Source organism: Engraulis encrasicolus, chromosome 1 (genome assembly GCF_034702125.1).
Source record: "Engraulis encrasicolus isolate BLACKSEA-1 chromosome 1, IST_EnEncr_1.0, whole genome shotgun sequence".
Lineage (NCBI taxonomy): Eukaryota > Metazoa > Chordata > Actinopteri > Clupeiformes > Engraulidae > Engraulis > Engraulis encrasicolus.
In genome coordinates, this window is record NC_085857.1 from 37,854,392 (window position 1) to 37,875,361 (window position 20,970).

The window sequence follows — 20,970 nt, forward strand, 5'->3', positions numbered from 1 at the left end:
GATCATTTTTCAACATGACTGCTGTCATAGTCAACTAAAGTGTTTGGAGTTCAAAAGTTCACTGGACCATCTGTGCCAAAGAGAAACTGGGAAAGCATTTTTTTAAACTAGATGAGCTAGAGAAAGAGAAAACAAAAACAGCAGTGCCTCAGAAACAAATGGGGAGCCGTCAAAGAGCCTCTGAATATGTTTTAGAGTCCAATTTAAAAAGCCGTTTGTTTGTTTTGTGTTGCCAAGAAGCAAAACATCTGACAAGATGCTCATTTGACGAGCTCAGAGGAGTGGACTTCATCTGCTTTGATGTTCTTTGGTCTTCAAAACCAATTTCTCTGATTCTGCGCCTCGTTTTTTTTCTTTGTTTTAGATGTTTTTAAGATGTTTTATTTTAGATGCCAATGCAATCAGGCAATGTACTGAGAATGGTATTGGTATACTGAGAATGCCATTTCATTTGATACACTTTTGTTTTTCTAATTGCATAACATGGAGAAGATGTTTATCTTTGTCTAAACTTGGAGGGTGTTATGCAGTGTTGTTTGTGCTTTGCTTGATTTGTCTCGCTTTGCATATGTTTGCATGCGCATTTGCATACAGTTTGTGATTTGTGCATTCCCATTGCCCTAGAGCAGGGGTGGGGAACCTATGTCTTGACGGCCGTTTGCAGCCGTTTATGAATGTTATTCAGCTTTACATGAAATATGACATATTTTCTAAAGGAATCTTGCAATACATTTAAGTTATATTCAGGGTACCTAGAGAAGGTGGTGTTTGTTTATAAGGTGGCTGCCTCCATTATAGGCCTAAAATGAAGGGGGAAATGCTGGTTTGTGTTCATAGTCCGGCCCTCGGAGGACTTTTACGGCCCTCGGATGAATTTGAAGTGGCCCTTCGAATGAAAAAGGTTCCCCACCCCTGCCCTAGACAGCATGCGCATAGACTTTCATTGCTCAAACCAGAACGGCCTAAGTATTCCTTAGAAAAAGACACACAGAAACATCTTGGTTACACACAACCCAGACAATAAGCCTCACAAAAATGCAGGGCCTCACTAGTTATCAGAGATGTAAAAAGCAAATGTTAAAAAAAGAAACAGTTTCTTTCCAATACAGGTAACTTAGACCTCAACGCTTCTTACAGGAGGACTTGCAAAGTGTGTTTCCTCACCAAATTGACAAAGTAACAGACTGTTATCTGACTGATGGATCGACATAGCATCATAAAGAGCTGCAGCGTGCTGCAACAAGTACAAACACACAACCACAGTGTTTCCCACAGACCAAGCAGAGGGGGCGGATTATGATCCCATCGGCCCCTGTGCCTGACAACAGGAAAGCCCCCCCCCTCCAGGGCCGGAGCTATAGGGGGGACAAGCAGGGCATGTGCCCCGGGGCCCAGGGCCCTCCTGTATTGGTGTTTGGGGCATCAGTGTGACCATGGCAGGCTGTGTGGAGGGCCCCTACAGGTGGTTTGCCCTGGGGTGCCACTGCCCCGCTCCATGGTGTTGCTGGTTTATTTACAAAATGTTTCAGGGTTTTATAACCAGATGTGTCTATTTTGTTGGGGTTTGTGGGGTAGTCCCCCGGGAAAATGAAGCTGAGAAAGTGTGATTTCAGCACAATATGAGAATGGAAATATGTAAGCTTGGGTTTCAGGGCCCCCTTGACTCTAGGGCCCCTGGGCCTGTGCCCAGTAGGCCCGTACAGTAATCTGTCCTTGAGCAAGTAGCTGCAGACAAAAAAAAACATTGGATCAGTGTGAGTGTTGTCCCCTGTATAACCACTGGCATGGGTGTGTGGCTGTTGATCAATTTGTGGTGCTCCGATTTTATTCTACGGTTCTGCCCCACAGAATAATCTACAGTAGTGTTTCTCAACCCCCCTGGGGGTGTTACGGAGGATTAGGGGGCATACAGCCGAGAGGAAGGGTGCTCGGTTGCCATTGGGGGGCATTAGCCAATTCTATTTTTTAATACTAATCTGGGCATTGGCAGGCTTATGATGAGGTCAAGGGGGCACTGGGAGGCTTATGATGAGGTCAAGGGGGCATTGTAAGGCTTATAATGAGGTCAAGGGGACGTTGGGAGGCTTATGATGAGGTAAGCAGGGGGTCGATTGTTCAAATAGGGTTGAAAACCACTGATCTACACTACACTGAGTATGGAGGAGCCCACATAGAAAATCTTGCTTGCATACAGGTTCTGTTGTTATTACAGTGGTCTCGGGCTTCGGACGGGTTCGGACACAAACATTTTAATTAGTCTCAGGCTCGGGTCGGGGTCAATCACTTTTCAGTCGGCTGAGGGCCGGGTGCGGACAGAAAAAAACGGCCCTAGCCACACTCTAGTTCGGACACAAACATTTTAATTAGTCTCGGGCTCGGGTCAGGGTCGATCACTTTTCTGTCGGCTGAGGGCCAGGCTCGGGCCCGAGCCACACTCTGATCTACACACAGAATATATCAGGAAATATTGACGCAAGCGATACCAACATGCAACATGCTGCCACCACCTCTTCCATGCATGTTGACCCCTGTTACAGGAAGACTCTTACAGTGCGTTTCCTCACCAGGTTGGCAAAGTCTTGGTAGCAGATCTTGCCGTTGGCGTCGGCCAGGGCCAGCAGCATCTCCAGCTTGTGGGGGTCCAGCTCGGAGCCGTGCGCCGCCAGCAGGTCCCGGAAGCGTTCGGTACTGATGAAGCCCGAACTCTCTGGATCATACTGGAAACACACATATGACACATGTCAAAACACATGGACAGATAAGAGGAGATCCACACCCACGCACGCAAGTTGAGGCCCACACTGATGAAGCCCGAACTCTCTGGATCATACTGGAAACACGCAACAATCATGGAACTTGTCAAGGAGACATATGGACAGATGAGAGATGAGAGATGAGAGATGACAGATGCATGCATGCAAGCACACACACACACACGCACACACACACACGCACACGCACACGCACACACACGCACGCACGCACGCACGCACGCACGCACGCACGCACGCACGCACGCACACAGACAGACAGACAGACACACACACACACACACACACACACACACACACACACACACACACACACACACACACACACACACACACACCCGAACTCTCTGGATCATACTGGAAACACACAACACATGGAGACAACACGTCAAGATACACATGGATAGGGGGCCCAGCCATGGCTTAGTCGGCTGGGCACTGGAATGCTACGCGGACGGGTTTCCAGATCCTCCCCTGCCTCTCTCTCAAACTCATTTCATGTCCCACACTTCACGGTCCTGTCTAAAGTTGAAACCCCCACAAAAAATTACAAAACAGACACATGAACAGAGGAGATGCATAGACAGACACACACAAACACATGCACACATACTTAGCAGCTCCGGAACTTTTAAGTATTTGTTGCCACTGAACAACTGGGGAGCACTAACAGTGTTGCGGACATTTACTATTTACTTCACAGACTTGAACACAACGCATGGAGACATGGGGGACAACTCGTCAACATGCAGTACAATGCACATACTGTATATACACAGCTTAAACAACCCAACAAACATGGACACAAGCACATATCATACACACACATCATATCATACACATGACATATTATCAGTGCTGGGCAAAATGGATTCATGAGTTTACAATCCTGTGCCACATATTCCAAATGACTTAGTTTCACTCGTCCAATTCAGTCAGGTGATTGGTTGGTTGAATGGTCACCTGATTGAATTGGACAGGTAAAGCAAGGCCATTTTGAATATGTGGCACTAGATTGTAACTAATGATTCCATTTTGACCATCACTGCATGTTATGGAACCAGGCTCTACTGTGCTGATGTCTCTGGGCCATACTGCAAAATACATGGAGAGAGGAGACACCTTGTCAAGACACATGGACTCACAAAACACAACTCACACACAAACTGACACAAAAACACAGCTCACACACACACACACGACACACCATGCATGGACATGGGAGACGTCTTTACAACACACAAGAACACACCAGAGCAGCTCACAAACACAGGAGCAGGTCACACAGCATACATTACATGAGTACAGCACAGTGCACATAACAACACAAGCAATCGACACTCTCAAAGTGTCTGGTTCACACTTATAGTGAAAGGTTCAAACACACATGCACATACGCGCCGCACACATACAGAGAGAGACAGAGAGAGAGAGAGAGAGAGAGAGAGAGAGAAATGAAAGAGAGAGAGAGACAGAGAGAGAGAGAGAGAGAGAGAGAGAGAGAAATGAAAGTGACACCACAGCTGAGCCGTGAGATTAACAACTTTAGCATGCGCGCAGCCTTGCCGAAGCTCACACTCTCACGGAATCAATTTAGTCGGCTTTGTTAAACGAACTGACACCGGCTTTTGGTGTTAATAGAATTCATTTGCAACAATCACACCGAAAGCCTATTTTTAGTCTCTGCTTCAAGTGCAAGTTCAAGAACATCATCGTTTCAAAGGCAGGCTGAAACCGTAGAGAGCGATAACAAGCTCTCACGTCCTGTATCATTCCTTTGTGTCTCTGCTAAAAAAAAATGTCCAAGAAATTGAGGGTCACACCTCGTATCACACCTCTAAATGGCTGCGAGTTCAGACCTGGTCTGACTTGCTATCTTTCACACTCGGTTTAACCAGAGACTCCACACAGGTCAGACAGCTTGACACTGTCACTCACACTCAACAAAAAAAGCAATGGAAAATTCAACTTACATACAATGACACCTTCTCTCTCTCTCTCTCTCTCTCTCTCTCTCTCTCTCTCTCTCTCTCTCTCTCTCTCTCTCTCTCTCTCTCTCTCTCTCTCTCTCTCTCTCTCTCTCTCTCTCTCTCTCTCTCTCACACACACACACACACACACACACACACACACACACACACACACACACACACACACACACACACACACACACACACACACACACAAACTTACATGCACTCTCACACACATGTGCATACATGGATGGACAGACACACAGGCGGACGGATGGACAGATGCAGACACACACACACACACACACACACACACACACACACACACACACACACACACACACACACACACACACACACACACACACACACACACACACACACACACACACACACACACACACACACACACACACACACACACAGTCAGTGAAAGAGGCCAAAAAGACACACACACAGGCAGAAACACAAGCACACAGACACCATTTCGGTTCTGTGGGGAATGAGGGCTCCGTCTCATTTCTTGGCGTTGGTAAATGTTTCAGATTCCATGCTTTGCTGCTGTGTGAGGGCTTTTGTTGTTATTGTTTAAGCGTTGCAGCTTAGTAAAAGTGAAATAATGAAGCGAAGCGAGATAAAACCCCCACACCCCAGTGTCATATCTGGAGACCTATCTATTGTCTGATTGTTTCATCCACATTTGGCACAGAGGGGAGCGTACCAACAGATTGCTCTTCCTCAGACAAAACAACAAAAGAGTGCCATTTCACAGTCTGTCTTGCACTTACTTATTCTTTCTCTCTCTCTCTCTCTCTCTCTCTCTCTCTCTCTCTCTCTCTCTCTCTCTCTCTCTCTCTCTCTCTCTCTCTCTCTCTCTCTCTCTCTCAAACACACATACTTATGTGTGTGTGTGTGTCTCTCTCTCTCTCCTCTCCTCTCTCTCTCTCTCTCTCTCTCTCTCTCTCTCTCTCTCTCTCTCTCTCTCTCTCTCTCTCTCTCTCTCTCTCTCTCTCCCTCTCCCTCCCTCCCTCTGTCCAATCTATTTTTCCTCCACCACTCAAAATGTCACAGACCAATTCTATTCTCAGCTTCATCCCCTCCATCTATTCTAATCCTCCTCTGTCGGCCCCGGCCCGGCTGGCTTGGTTTGGTTGCTGAAAAGTTCTCCTGTGTAATAGCTCCCCGCGGTGTTTTGCACTGCATTGGGGAAATGAAATAAGCACAGATGCGGATATTCTATCCTCTTCCTCCTCCTCCTCCTCCTCTTCCTCCTCCTCCACCTCATCCTACTCCACCTCGCTATAAACTTGTGACCTCAGAAACACTGCTCAGAAAAAAAATGTAAAAAGCTGAATCATCTACACCCTACAGACGGTGATTCAGACTGAAGAGTGATGACAGGTGCCACCAGCCACCAATTACTTAAGACTTTTCCGGAAACATGCGATGGTTGCATGATTGGTTATGTGACATTGCATTATATTGTATTACATTACATAACATTACATTATATTAATGTCACATATTACATTGCATATTTGTGTTGACATACTGCAAGGGATTGGTTATATAGCACAGCATTTAGTCAATTTATTCATTTGTGATTGACAGACATGACTGCACACAAGGACTTCATTTTACATATCACCTCCAAAACAAACAACGATGTGGAGATAGTATACACTAAATTCCATCTGACGTGTGTTGAAAATCGCCTTGTCTACAAGGAAAGGCTGGGAGGCATGAGCAGGTTTGACCACACAAAGTTTAAACATATAGCTCAACACTGATTCTATCCAGCACCAGCTACAAACAGAAAACCCATATCCACCTATTAGCTTCCACAAACCCTTGCTTTCATGTGCCGTGAGACCCACTCGGAAAGACACTCAAACGCCCTCAGGCAACTGGACTTCTTCGTTGAGCTTGAAGAGGCGTCCAGAGAAAATGAATATACATAACATGTCTTTGCATTCCTTTACTCAGTTATACAAGAACTGATGAAGCTCCTTCTAAAGAGAGGTAAAATGTCTTATGAGCTCAGAGAAGTCCAGTTGCACACAGCTAAACTTTAAACAAAACCTACAAATTCTCACTTTCATGTGCCGCCAGCCAGGCCCATTCAGAAGCACTCAAACACAAATATACATAACATGCCTTTGCATTCCTTTACTCAGTCGTACAAGAACTGATGAAGCTCCTTTCAAAGAGAGGTGAAATGTCTTGGAGCTCAGAGAAACTCTAAACAAAACCCACAAACTCTCACAAATAAGCTCAAAACAAAACCCACAAACTCTCACTTTCATGTGCCGCCAGCCAGGCCCATTCAGCAAGCACTCAAACACTCTCGACTACCGCTGAAGGAAGGAACTGACCTTCTCCTGGAGGATCTCGTCCAGTTTGAGATGGGCACTGATGCCGTCCCCGCCACCACCGCATGCTTTCATAGTAGACGTTACGCTAGCCAAGTGCTCTCATCTCCCAGCAGTCCCCAACAATGTGAGCCCCAAAAATCCCACGGGCCAAGACTTAATCTGCCCCCACACCCCCCCTCTCAACACCAGATTTACAGTTCAATACAGCCCCCCACAAACATACCCACCTACCATACTCCCAACGGAATCACAATGCCTAAAACCAGGGCCGCTGACAGCATTGGCTGGTGCTGGGACAAAGTCATCTGAAAGGGCCCCCCATGCAATACATACAATGTGATGAGGACCCATTTCTGGGCCCCCTCTCTCCCTGGGCCCAGGACAATTTACCCAGTTGTCCCACTTGTCGGCTACCCTGCCTAAAATCCCCACCAACAACAACACCCCCCATACAGACGATCACGAAACACCAAACACCCTGAGCCCCTTAACCTACTTCTAGTTCCCGCTTTCACAAACAGCCTTCTTACGTAAACATTGCACACCAGTTCATGAACCTTCCTCCGCTACTCGTCAAGGCTATCTGGCGCAAGATTAAGAGAAGGAACGTTTTTTAAAAACACAGCTAATGAGATCCGATTGCAATTTAGCGCAAGGTTTCCCTGACCTCCCAATTAGTGTCTGCCCCCCCCCCCCCAAAAAACTCCCCACCAGGAGGAACGGAGACAACCAAAACAAAGGCCACGACAAGATAATACTGCAAGACAAAAACTCAGCCATGCATGAACATGCCAATACATAAACAACATGAGTTTCAGACGAGTAGCACATTCTTCAAAAAAACACATTAGCCACAAATGGTTATAATAATTCTGCCTATTTATGTCCGAAGCGCACATCGTAACTCTTTTTGTGCCTCCATTTTCCCAAGTGGACATAATTGATTTAAACTGCTTAGGTGCACAAAGAACCACTGTAAGCAAAGCAAAAAATTGGACGTCGCACATACACAATTGTCATATTGGATATACGTAACAGGGAATCAGAAAACTAAACAAGATTGTTGAGGAACAGCATCACAGCCAAGTTGAACATGCCTATGCATAATACATACCCCAGACGAGTGTCTTCTAAAATACAACAACATGAACAGTTATATTTGTCATATTGGATATGTCAGTCACTCGAGCCTGTTTTGTTGGGAAACAGCTGGTTTTTCAATTATTTACTGGCATCACAGGCAAGTATCCCCCAGAGAAAACGACCCTGAGAATTGCAAGAGAGAAGAGTCGACCCAAACATAGGTGTGGCACATTCAATAAAAAATAGCAACACATAAACAAACATACACACTCACACACGTGCACACACACACACAGGTAGGCACGCAGGCAGGCAGGCAGGCAGGCAGGCACGCACACAGACACACACACACACACACAAATAAAACCAGGCAACACAAATAAACGGTGCTGTGCTGTGGTGCGTGTGTCTCGCCAGCCTGGGATGTGATGGCCAGATTTATCCTGACAAAATGGGCGGCGGTGGTAGGGATTTCTGTCATATTGGGGAGTCCTCTCTTCCCTAGCATTGGTCTAGTGTCTGAGCAGAGAAGGGGATCGGGGAAGGAATTGGGGTGGGTGAAACAAGGAAAGATTGGGGTGGGTGAGGGGGATTGGCATGGCTGTGTGGGGAAACTGATTGGGGTTGGCAAGGTTTTTTGGATGGAATTGAAGGTTGGAAAAGGGCTGGGGGAAGGATGTGTGTGTGTGTGCACAGGCGGTTGGGAGGGGTGTTGATCAGAGAGGAGGATGGCGGAGGTTTCTGAAACAAGGAAAGATTGGGGTGGGAGGGACTGGCGTGGCTGTATCTGAGAGGAGACGGGGGACAAGAGATGAGGGACGCTGAGCAGAAAGAAGGCTGGTGGACATGCGTGCATGCATGCAGGGTTCTAAATTAACACCAGCCAACCAGCCAAATGCTGGTGAAAATTCAGTTTGGCTGGTAAAAAAAAGAAAACTGACTAGCCACATCAACCCATTAGTAAGTGTGTGTTTGGCTGGTGAGACACACACCTAATAGCCATTTTGGCTGGCGATGAAAAAAAAAACCTTCATAATTTTGATACCTGATTACATGTATCTGAGCTGAGGGAGGAGAGCTGGGGATGGGGACGTGGGGCTGTAAGTGTGGGTGTGGGGTGCTGAAGCAAGTGAGGGAGGGTGGTAGCGGTGGTGGAGAGAACAGTGAGCTGAGAGGATGGTTTGGTTGAGGAGAGGTGGTGGTGGGCAGGGGGATGGGTGTGCGTGGTAAGAGCCAAGGGAGGAGGGTGGTGGTGGGGTTGCTGAGCTCTGAGAAGGGGGGTGGTGCTGGGGAGTGGAGGAGAGTGAGATGAGACGGGTGGAGCTGGTAGAGGTGAGTGAGCCAAGAGAGGGTGGTAGTGTGGTGGAGAGTGAGCTGAGGTGGTGGTGGTAGTGTGGAGGATATTGAAATGAGAGAGGATGGTCATGGTGGTGGTGTGGATAGTGAGATGAGAGGGTGGTGGTAGTGTGGAGGATATTGAAATGAGAGAGTATGGTCGTGGTGGTGGTGGATAGTGAGATGAGAGGGTGGTGGTGGTGTGGAGGATATTGAAATGAGAGAGTATGGTCGTGGTGGTGGTGGATAGTGAGATGAGAGGGTGGTGGTGGGGTTACTGAGCTGCAGAAGGAGGATGGTGGTTGGTGGGGTTGATGAGCTGAGAAGGGAGATGGTTTTAGTGTGGAGGGTGGTGATATCAGAGGTGGTGTGGATGGTGAGCTGAAAAGGGGAGGTGGTGGTGTTGTGGTGGACAGTGGGATGAGAGAGTGGTGGTGACAGTGTTGTTGAGCTGAGAAGGGTGGTGGTGGTGCTGTGGAGGAGAGTGAGATGAGAGGATGGGGAAGGTGGTGTGGTGTGGTGTGGTGGAGGATAGTGACATCAGAGGCGGATGGTGGTGGAGGAGGACAGTGGGCTGAGAGGTGGTGGTGTGAGCTTAGAGGAGGATGGTGGGGGTGGAGGAGAGTGAGCTGAGGAGGGTGGTGGTGGTGGAGGATAGTGAGATGAGTGGAGGGTGGTGGTGATGGTGGTGGTGGTGGTATATTGAAAACAAGAGTGGGTGGCGATGAGGTTGAGAGAGGATGATAGTGGTGGTGGTGGTGGTGGTGGAGAGTGAGCTAGGAAAGGGTGGTGGTGATGTGGTGGAGAGTGATGTGAGAGGTGTGGTGCTATACTGAAAACAAGAGTGCGTGGCGATGAGGTTGGGGGATACTGAGCAGAGAGGAGAATGGTGGTGGAGGAGAGTGAGCTGAGAAAGGATGATTGTGGTGGTGTGGAGGATAGTGAGAAGAGAGGATGGTGGTGGTGGTGGTGGTATACTGAAAACAAGAGTGGGTGGCGATGAGGTTGGGGGGGGGAAACACAATAGTGCCTCGTGGGCTGTCTGTCTGTGTGTCTCCTGATTACCATAATGCTGCATATTAATGAGCTGGCTGGCTGGCTGGCCACGGCCATGAGAGGAGGAGGGGGATGGGAGGGAGGGAGGGAGGAGGGATTTTACAAGCTAACCGTCATGGCCAATTCTACACAGAGAAACCCCTCCAGGCTAACGCAAACGTCTACCGACCAAATGACCGAGCATCCTAAAAATAAACAACAAACATCAAAAGGAGGCGCACTTATGTTCAACTTCAAAAAAACAAACAGTAATGAACGCGGGGGAAAAAAACAAAAAAAAGAAAATAAGAGAGAGCTATATACATTTGAGTAGACAGCAGATGTTCTGTGTACATCCTCAAGTGCACTCCTTCAGCAATGAACAATGGCATTCCTTCCTGCCTCTTTTTCTCTCTCTGCAACATCAAGCAAGGGGTCTGCACTTGAGAAACTCATTTGTCCAGCAGTGGCACAGCCTCCTGTCAAACATGTGGGGGAGGGAAAGTGTTGCCAGATTGGGCAGTTATCCGCGCAATTGGGCTGCTAAGGATGGCAGTCTGCGGGTAAAAACGGGGGAAAATCTGCTATTTGGCGGGGGGTTTTCTGCAGTTATATGCCCATATTAATCAATGAAATTTGTTGAAATTGGGCGGAATTTGGCGCTTCCTGGCAGTTTTTGACCACCTTTTGGGCGGGCTTTGATCAGACACATCTGGCAACACTGGGGAGGGAGGGCAGAAAGGGGTGGTTGAGCATGGACGGCTCCATAGGCGTCAACAGAAAACATCCGTCTTGGGGGCTGATGGTCAGCGAACTCAATTAACCCTGACGGGCAGGGAAGCTGACAGCTTGGGGGACAAAGGGGGTCAGTTGTTCCAGGCCCAGGGAGAAGGTGGGGCCCACAATTTGGTCCTCATTACATTGTACGTTTTTTGTTTTGTTTTTTTATCCTCAATTTTACTTGGGTAATCACATTGTGGCACTTGCCTCTTTTCTAAGTGTGCCCTAGCCAAATGTATGTATGTTCTGTATGTACTGTATTTGGTGGATGGGAGGCCTTTCTGGTAACTTTGTCCTGAGCCTGGCCAAAGCTGTCAGCGGTCCTGTTGACAAGTGCAGCCAGCCGTCCAGCCAGTTCTGGGCTGGGCCAAGGCCCCCCCTGGGGAGCTGTCTCTCTGATCTTACTGCCGGCCGGCCCAGGGTGCATTGCACTCCCTCTGACCTCTGACCCTTAAGCTGTCCAGGGGTCACGCTTGACCAAGCCGAAACCCCTCTAGATTCACTGTCAATTTTCTGCAACGGCGACCCTGCGATGAGAAGACAGCATAGTTTTTTGTGTGTTTTTTTTCTGAATTCCTCTCCCTGTTGGTCAAAGAAGTGGAGTATTTTGACTCAATTTTCCTTTCGCTTGGAAGACTTTTTGGCATGATTGATAAACATCAGTCTGATGATCACAAACATGCATCGCGCAGTTGACGTAAACTGACCTGAGGTTTATAATATCAGGTTCATACCCTCAGGTTGTAAGGATATAGAAAGAGCTACTACTTATGGCTCATTCTTTTCAAACTCGGTTGTCGGTGGACCCGAGTTTGTTCTTGCGACATACGTTGTAAATGCATTCTATTGCAACAGCTGGAGACAATACAAATTTGTCTAACAAACTCGGAGTACACCAAAGTGCTCCGAGTTTGTGTTTCGGAACCCCGAGTTGAGTACCCATTCTTTTGCACTTTCCCGAGGTGAGTTGCACTTTCCCGACAACTGAGTTTCAAAAGAATGCATCATAAATACAGACATTTTTCATTAGATTTGTCTGCCGTTGCTTGCTTCTATTCCTGTTGGTGTTCTTGTCATCACATCGGCAACAGGTGTTGAACAAAATGACATGACAACAAAGGCACACTTACAACCGGTCAAGGATCGGTTTTAGGTCCCCTTTTATTTATCATGTACATAAATGATGTGGGTCGGAATGTGTCTGATGCGAACATGCATTTTTATGCTGATGACACAATAATTTATTGCTTCGGGCCATCCGCCGTTAATGCTATTGAATCACTGCAGAAGGCTTTTGATGTAATCCAACAGACATTTTTACAGTTAAAATTGCTTCTTAATGCTGATAAGACTAAGCAAATGTTGTTCTCAAAGCCAAGGAAAGTACCATCAATCATCCCCTCAGTACTCACCCTTGAGGGAACTGAAATTGAGGTGGTACGTCTGTATAAATACCTGGGTATTTTGCTTGATGATACTTTGACGTTCAAAGCCCACATTGAAAATCTTGTGAGGAAACTTAAACTAAAGTTAGGTTTTTTATTTAGAAATAAAATTTGTTTTTCCTTTCATGTTAAGAAGCGCCTTGTCTCTGCAACATTTGTATCCATTTTAGACTATGCAGACCTGCTGTACATGAATGCTTCATCCCAATGTCTGAGTAAGATTGACTCTGTGTATCATGGTGCCCTGAGGTTCATCACTAACTGTAGGGCCCAAACTCATCACTGTGAACTCTATGCCAGAGTTAAATGGTCTTCACTGACTACCAGGAGACTTACTCACTGGTATACATTTATATACAAGGCAATACTGGACAGGACTACTGCCACCCTACATCTACAGCCTTATTACAGTGAGGAATGTTGAATCTTGTGGTCTGCGCTCCAAAGGCCATTTGTTACTTTCTGTTCCTTGCTTTCGTACAGAACAGGGGAAAAGGGCTTTTGTGTTTTCAGCCCCTACCTCATGGAACAATCTGCAAAAGGACTTGAAACTAACAGATCTAATTCCATTGAACGATTTTAATTCCAAGATGAGATCACTTGAGACAGAGTCTATTGTCTGTAACTGTTTCAATTGACGTTTTATTTTACTTGATTTGTTATTTTAATGCAACTGTGTAATTTTAATTTTGTAACTTGAGCCGCCACTTGGCCAGGACACCCTTGTAAAAGAGGTTCTTAATCTCAACGGGTTTATTTTTCCTGGTTAAATAAAGGTCAAGTATAAAAATAAAAAAAAAAACAACCACCATTTGCTACAATGTAGCCCATAGACACAAATACTATGGCTTACACACACAGGAATTGATCTAAAGGCAAGAACAAAACCACTATAGAATCTTACAATCTCTGACGACGCATTCAGAGTTATGCACATGAATAGAACCAAATGCAAACTCATACATGCACGGACAAAACTACACTACACACCGTCCAGGGAAAAATATATACTATAAATATCATACAGTATGCTACAGGCAAACATGCACACACACAGTCACCCCCAGAACCCCCCCCCCCCCCCCCCACCACCACACACACACAACACATAACTTTGACGAGGCTCCTTTTATTCCACTTTCATCTGCTTGCTTTGAGGACAAGATGAATGAGCCACAGCCATTAATCTCCATCACACACACACGCACACAGCACACACATGCATACAAGCGCACACACACACACACACACACACACACACACAAACACACACACACACACACACACACACACACACACACACACACACACACACACACACACACATACAAGCACAAACACACACTCACGGGCACACAAACACACACACACACACACACACACACACACACACACACACACACACACACACACACACACACACACACACACACACACACACACACACACACACACACACCTCACCTGCCCCACACGACACTGCTGATGTATTAGCCCAGTTTCACGCAGCCTGACTGCCCCTCAATCATCTAAACAAACCACCTGAAACGTCTGACGTGTGCCGCACACGCTTTCATTGTTTACGGCCTCAGACGCTCCAGACGTGATCCCTGACACGGCACGTCATCACAAGACAAGGTTGATTTCATAGGTGAGAAAAATTGGCTTCACAAAGTAACAATCAGCCCTGTAAAGTACTGTAAAAAATAAAGTGAGGTTGGCTAGAGGTACAGTAGTGAATGAGTGAAAGGCACATGATTTGATCCAAGCCAAGCACCCCACAAGCCAGACATGTGCAACGTTTTTGTTTATGACCTCAGACAATTAACATCAGGGGTCCGTTTCTCGAAAGCGTCTTTGCTATCGTCGTTAGGAAAGTCCTTCATACGAGCTACTCAACTGCATCTTGACAGCGACGCTCACCACTAAATCCAAGGGAATGGTGTTACGTCTTAAGACGGTTAGCAACGACAATAATCGAGAAACGGACCCCTGATCCCTGACATGTCACGCAATCACAAAACAAGTTTGATTTCATAGGAGAAAAGTGGCTAGTCTTGGCTTCACAAAGCAACACAAAACCCTGTAAACTAATGTGAAGTGACATGTAACATGAAGTAACATGAAGTGAGGTTGGCAATACGGTGGTGAATAAGTCAAAGACACGTAAGGCCTGGCATGCACGCTTTTATTGTCTATCTATGACCTTGGACATTTCAGACTTTATCCCTGATATTGCACGTCATCACAAGGCTGATTTCATACGGTAGGTGAAAATTTGGCCTCACAAAGTAACAAAAAAGGCCTGCAGTGTTAAGTAATGTGATGTAACATAAAGTGAGTTTGGCAATACGGTACATACTGTAGTTGGAAAATATGCCAATGTCTCCTTCAGTGATTTGATCCAAACACCTCACATGTCAGGTTGTTAATGAGGTATCTAGTAAGTCAAAGATATACAGCAATCCAAATACCTGACATGGCTGTGACGTGTATATTTTTATTGCTTACGACCTCAGACGCTTCAGACAGACAGGATTCCCTGACAAGTCAAGGCCCTGTGCTACTTTGATTTCACAGGTGAAAAATGGGCCCTGCTGACTTAACAAAGTAACGAAAAAGTCCTGTAAAACTAAAATAATCAATTGTATAATAACGTGAGGTTGGCAAGGTAGTTCATAAATTTGTAAAAGTTCGTCAAAGGCCAGGAAATTTTAAGTGACTTTGAGTGTCATAAAAAGCAAGATTTAAAACATATGTATTATTATTGTTAATTTGATCCAAACAGCAGACAGGCCTGACGCCCACACACTTGTATTGCTTACGACCTCAGCAACATAGAAGGAAGTTGTGGCAGTGAGATAGAAAGTTAGAAGCACATATTTCATCCAATTACTGTACTTGCTGAATAACCTCTCAATGACCCGCGGCACAAACAAACAACTAACTGTTAGCTAATTAGTGAAATTAACTGTGACAAATGTGGAGAGACAAGGGATGTTTTTTTTTAAAAAACTATCTGATCATGAACCCATAATCTCCGCCTTCGCATATAATACAAACTTAGAGCAGCAGAAAAACAGTTGCCTTAGTTCTTTAGTGAATGTTTCGACCAATGAGCTTCAAGTGATGGATTACAGCCTAGGAGAGAGAATGCGGAGCTTTACTGTGTAGGCCACCGAGATTGAGGAGGTGACAGTGCCTAAATTACACAAAAGCGGAACTCTTTTAGGTAAAATCCCCAAAAGGGGGAAACAAATCATCATCCATCTGACTCAGGATCAGAGGCACTCACAGAACAGTGCTATAAGCGTATGTGTGTGTGTGTAGTGTATGTGTGTGTGTGTGTGCAGTGTGTGTGTGTGTGTGTGTGTGTGTGTGTGTGTGTGTGTGTGTGTGTGTGTGTGTGTGTGTGTGTGTGTGTGTGTGTGTGTGTGTGTGTGTGTGTGTGTGTGGTGTATGCATACAGTGTATGTGTGTGTGTGTGTGTGTGTGTGTGTGTGTGTGTGTGTGTGTGTGTGTGTGTGTGTGTGTGTGTGTGTGTGTGTGTGTGTGTGTGTGTGTGTGTGTGTGTGTGCTTGAGAGAGAGAGAGAGATAGAGACAGAGACAGAGACAGAGACAGAGACAGAGACAGAGAGCGAGCGAGAGAGAGAAAGAGAGAGAGAGAGAGAGAGAGAGAGAGTGAGAGAGTGTGTGTGCGTGTGCATGTGTGTGTGCGTGCGTGCGTGCGTGTGTGTGTCTCACAGCTCTGCCAGACAGTATGTGTCATTAGGACCTTATAACCATGGGGTTATGGAGAACCCTCTCTCTTCTCTTCTCTTCTCCTGGCTCTAAGTCGGTGTGATTAATGGCCATCTCCCACAACAGCGCGCAACATGGGAACGAGCCGTGCACTAAAAACACAAAAACCATCTCTCTTTCTCTCTCTCTCTCTCTCTCTCTCTCTCTCTCTCTCTCTCTCTCTCTCTCTCTCTCTCTCTCTCTCTCTCTCTCTCTCTCTCCCCTCTCCCCACTCCTCATACCCACCATAGCAAGTCTATGGAGCCGGAGACAAACTGCTCCCCAGACAATAGCCCCAATTAGGGGGTTTAATTAGAAGCTAGCGAGCTAGAGGGCAGCCATGGAGCTGCAGTGGGTGGGTGCCTATACAGGGCAGGGCCACTGGTAAGGTTTTGGAGGCCCTATGCATAACTAGTCAGGGGCCCCCCTTCATAAAGGGCAGCCATGGAGCCGCACTGAGTGGGTGGGTGAGTGCCTAGCCTACCAATACCAGGCAGGGCCACTGCTAAGGTGTTGGAAGCCCTATGCATAACTGGTCAGGAGCCCCCCTTCCTGGGTTTTTGTTTTGTTTATAAACACGGTGTTCTGAGGAGGGGCAAGACACTGGCAGCCAGCCACGCGTCAGCCAAGGGGAAACAAAAATGTAGAACCCATCTGTTAAATAATAATAATAATCTACTAACTAATAAATACTTATATGTGTTTTGCAATGTAATTCGAAATTATTTTCAGTCAATCTCAATTTAAGAGTCCCCAATTTTGGGGGGCAAAGTGGTTGGTGCCCCGAGCACTGGTTGGTGCCCTAGCGGCGGCCCTGCTACCGGATGGATTAGAGAAGGGAGAGAGGAGAGAGAGAGCAGAGCTGTGGTGTGGTCTCCACCTCTTCTTCCTTTTCTCTTCCCTCCCTATCCTGATCAAAGACGCTAGCTTTGTTTCCCCTCACCCCACAGTACTACATGGAGGTCTGACAGGCAGCAAGTGTTTCCCTAAACCACTGACATGAGAGGGGGAGGAGGAGATGGGGGGAGCAGATAGAGGAGAGGAAGGAGAGTTCAAAGAAGGACGATAGAGGAGAAGGAGGGAGAAGGAGAAGGAGCATGAAGAGGAGGAGGAGGAGGGGTAGAGGAGCGGAGGAGGAGTGATGTGGAGAAAGATATTGCAATATGAGGATGAGGAAAGAGGAAACGGAGGAAGGAGGAGGAGGAGGAGAGAGTGGGGCTAATCAATGGGCGATAGCAGGAAAGGAACTCATCGCTTAGTGTGCCGGTGTTCTGTCGAGATGAGCTACCCATAGGCTGTTAACGCAGCCCAACTCCTGATCCTAAACCCGAGGGGTGCTACTGTAGTTCGTTGTAATGCCTTGGTAGCTCAGCTCGATGTTACTGACATGTCACTGACCCTAGAACAGTACAGCCTGAATGAAACATACTGTAGGTGGGTGGTCCCTCTCTCTCTCTCTCTCTCTCTCTCTCTCTCTCTCTCTCTCTCTCTCTCTCTCTCTCTCTCTCTCTCTCTCTCTCTCTCTCTCTCTCTCTCTCTCTCTCTCTCTATCTCTCTCTCTGTCTCTCTCTCTCATGGAGATTAACTGTCAAACTTGAGGGGTCAGATAAAAAATGGAGGTCCTCCAGTCACCCCCACCAAACAGCTGGGTTACGGGAAAAGCTCCATTGTGCATTCCTCTGAGTGTGTCAGTCTAACGAGAGGGCCCTTCTCTCTGGTGGCGTCAAAACCTTTTCTCCCATCCCCGAAAGGCCAAGGCTAAAGGGGCTATGGGGCATTTTCATGCTAATTGGACATTCCCGTTCGGTGTGTGGCCCTGACACTAGTAAGAGTCCTAGTTCGGCCCTGGGCTATGTGCGATGCTAAGGGTCGACCTATTACTTGAAATAGCACTGCAGGGACTAAATATATATTGTTTCCATGGTGATAAATTGCTTTTGGGCACCCTGGCTTGTAATCAAATGCTACTTCGTAAACAACAATAATTAGCAGAGAAACCTTTAGTATGGTGTTATTTCTGCTGCCGTTTCCTTGCGGACCGTTGATGTGGAACATTGAGAGTGAAGACTCTAATTGTTGAATTAACCCAATTTGAATTTGTTGAATTTGATGAATTAAACCATTTAAGCCTGATGCTTATACGCTGCATTGGAGCGACATAGACGCTGCATTCAGGCTCTTGAGATTTGAGGCTTTTTTTACAAATGTGGGTCTGTTACAGCTGAATGAACACATTCTAATGCAAGATGAGAGTGCTATTTTTTAAATGCAACTTATTTCATGTTTGTATGTGCTTCGGAGGCTGAGATATTTAGGTTTTTATACGCTGGGGGCACCTTTTCCCTAAAAGGGCATAGACATTCAGCTGGCGTTTTTTGCAGGTGCGTTTGGCTAAAATGGGTTAACACTGCTAGATTTACAATCCACAGTAGATTTCACAGAGTGACTGAGAGGATGAAGGTGACATATAGCAGGGAAATTCTTAATATAGACTCTGTAGAATAGACCAACATTCTTTGTAGTTGTCTCCTCAAAGACCACAGCAGATGCAGATTCAGCGGCCTTAAGTGACTGTAGTATCCAGCAACTAAAAACACAGGCACCTGAACTTCATTGCAGGCCAGACCACAGAGGACAAAGCTGTGCATGTGGGTAGTGCTATACAGTCTGTAGAATAGACCAACATTCTTTGAAGTTGTTTCCTCAAGGACTGTAGATTCACTATATACACTAGTAGCAGCCTAGCCTGGGAACTCCCATACTGCCTTTAGTTCTACACAATCGTTTCGATCTGAAAGACAGTATGGCGAGGATGACTCATAACGTACAAGATCATGGGATCTGTGTCATAATGGCCAAGCATTCCGACCTTAACAGTTTCTCTGCCCAATCAGAGAGCAGGGCAGTGTGTCATAATAGCCAAGTATTCCGGCCCCATACGGAATTTACAATAGGCAACTCCCCAGACCTAATCTCACTTGTGATTAGGTCTGGTGTTAACCAGGCAAGTAGCAGCCTAAAGTGACTGAAGTCTCCAGCAACTAAAACCTGAAAAGGGCCACAGGCACTAAAACTTCATTGCTGGCCAGACCACCGAGGACAAAGCTGTGCATGTGGGCAGTGCTAAACAGTCTGTAGAATAGACCAACATTCTTTGTAGTTGTCTCCTCAAGGACTGCAGCATACGCAGATTCACTGTATACCTGTACAGCAGTCTCCAGCAACTAAAAACTTAAAAGGGCCACAGGCACCTGAACTTCATTGCTGGCCAGACCACCGAGGACAAACCTGTGCATGGGTAGTGCTAAACAGGGAAAGCCGACAGGGGAAGGCAAAGGGGACAGTTGTCCTGGGCAGTGGGACAGGAGGTGCCCAGAAGAACTGGGTCTCCATTACATTTTATGTATTGAGTGGGGAGTCTTTTCAGATGGTTTTGACCCAGCCCAAACGGTCAGCGGCGGCCCTGGTGGTGCTAAGTCACATACCGTAGCGATTGAAGTAACACACAAGGGCAACCACAACAACAGGCAGCGGTGCAGTTTTATCGACGTCTCCCACCTACCGCTAATCCCTTGAGCGAGGAGCCAATTGATTGCTTCCCATAGCTGTTCCACATCACAGCTGGAGACTGTGCATGTTGCACACTACAGCCTCCATGACCCACTGCATGGGTATAGTGTGTAGGCCTACATTTTGCAATTTGATTTAGTTTGTTTAGTTTTTTTTATCATGTTATGCCCATTAAAATTAAGGTACTTTAAATACAAAGAAGATGAGTGTCTTGGTATTATACTACTTTTAAAATGAATAAAGCCTATCACCAAAGAGCATCATCTTTACAAAATACCAATTCCAGGTAGCACTCCAACTAGACTTGATTTCCTCAACGCTATGAGTGCTAAACTAACTCTAAAGCCAAATTGACTGGTGCACACTGAGAAGCAGTTGGGAAGCATGGGGACTACACTGAAGTCTGGAGTGAACTCCTCCATGGCTAGTTCTATTATAAAGATTGTACAGAGAGAGAGAGAACGAGAGAACGAGAATGACAATGAGAATGAGAAAAAGGAAGGCAAGGGAAGTGAGAAAAAGAGAAAGAGAAACAGATGGGGATAGAAAAGGAATGTATTGGAGCCTGACAATGCAGAGAGAAAGAAACAGGAGTATAGAAAGAGAAGCAGAGAGACTGAAATAAACTAGATGGCTAGTTCTATGAGATGCAGAGAGACTGCACTGCACTGCAGCATGTGTGTGTGCCTCTGCATGGCTACTGTAGGTATGAGTGGCCAGGGGTGCATTTCTCGAAGCCATAGTTGCTAACTATGTTAGCTGCTTTATTGTTTGCCACACAATTTCCCATTGGAAACTACCCAAGTTGCTAACTGGCTAGCA

At 46.4% G+C, this 20,970-nt stretch overlaps 1 protein-coding gene across 1 annotated transcript in view; it reads right to left on the reverse strand.

Annotated features, from left to right (window-relative positions):
- The window catches only part of rhbdl3 (rhomboid, veinlet-like 3 (Drosophila)), a 48,918-nt gene extending 46,207 nt beyond the window's left edge, over positions 1-2,711 (reverse strand). Inside the window, exon 1 of the mRNA XM_063201703.1 lies at positions 2,565-2,711. Within this exon, the coding sequence (XP_063057773.1) occupies positions 2,565-2,624 (60 nt within the window). The 5' untranslated portion in view covers positions 2,625-2,711. The remainder of the gene's footprint in view (positions 1-2,564) is intronic.
- Between the last annotated feature and the right edge of the window lie 18,259 nt (positions 2,712-20,970).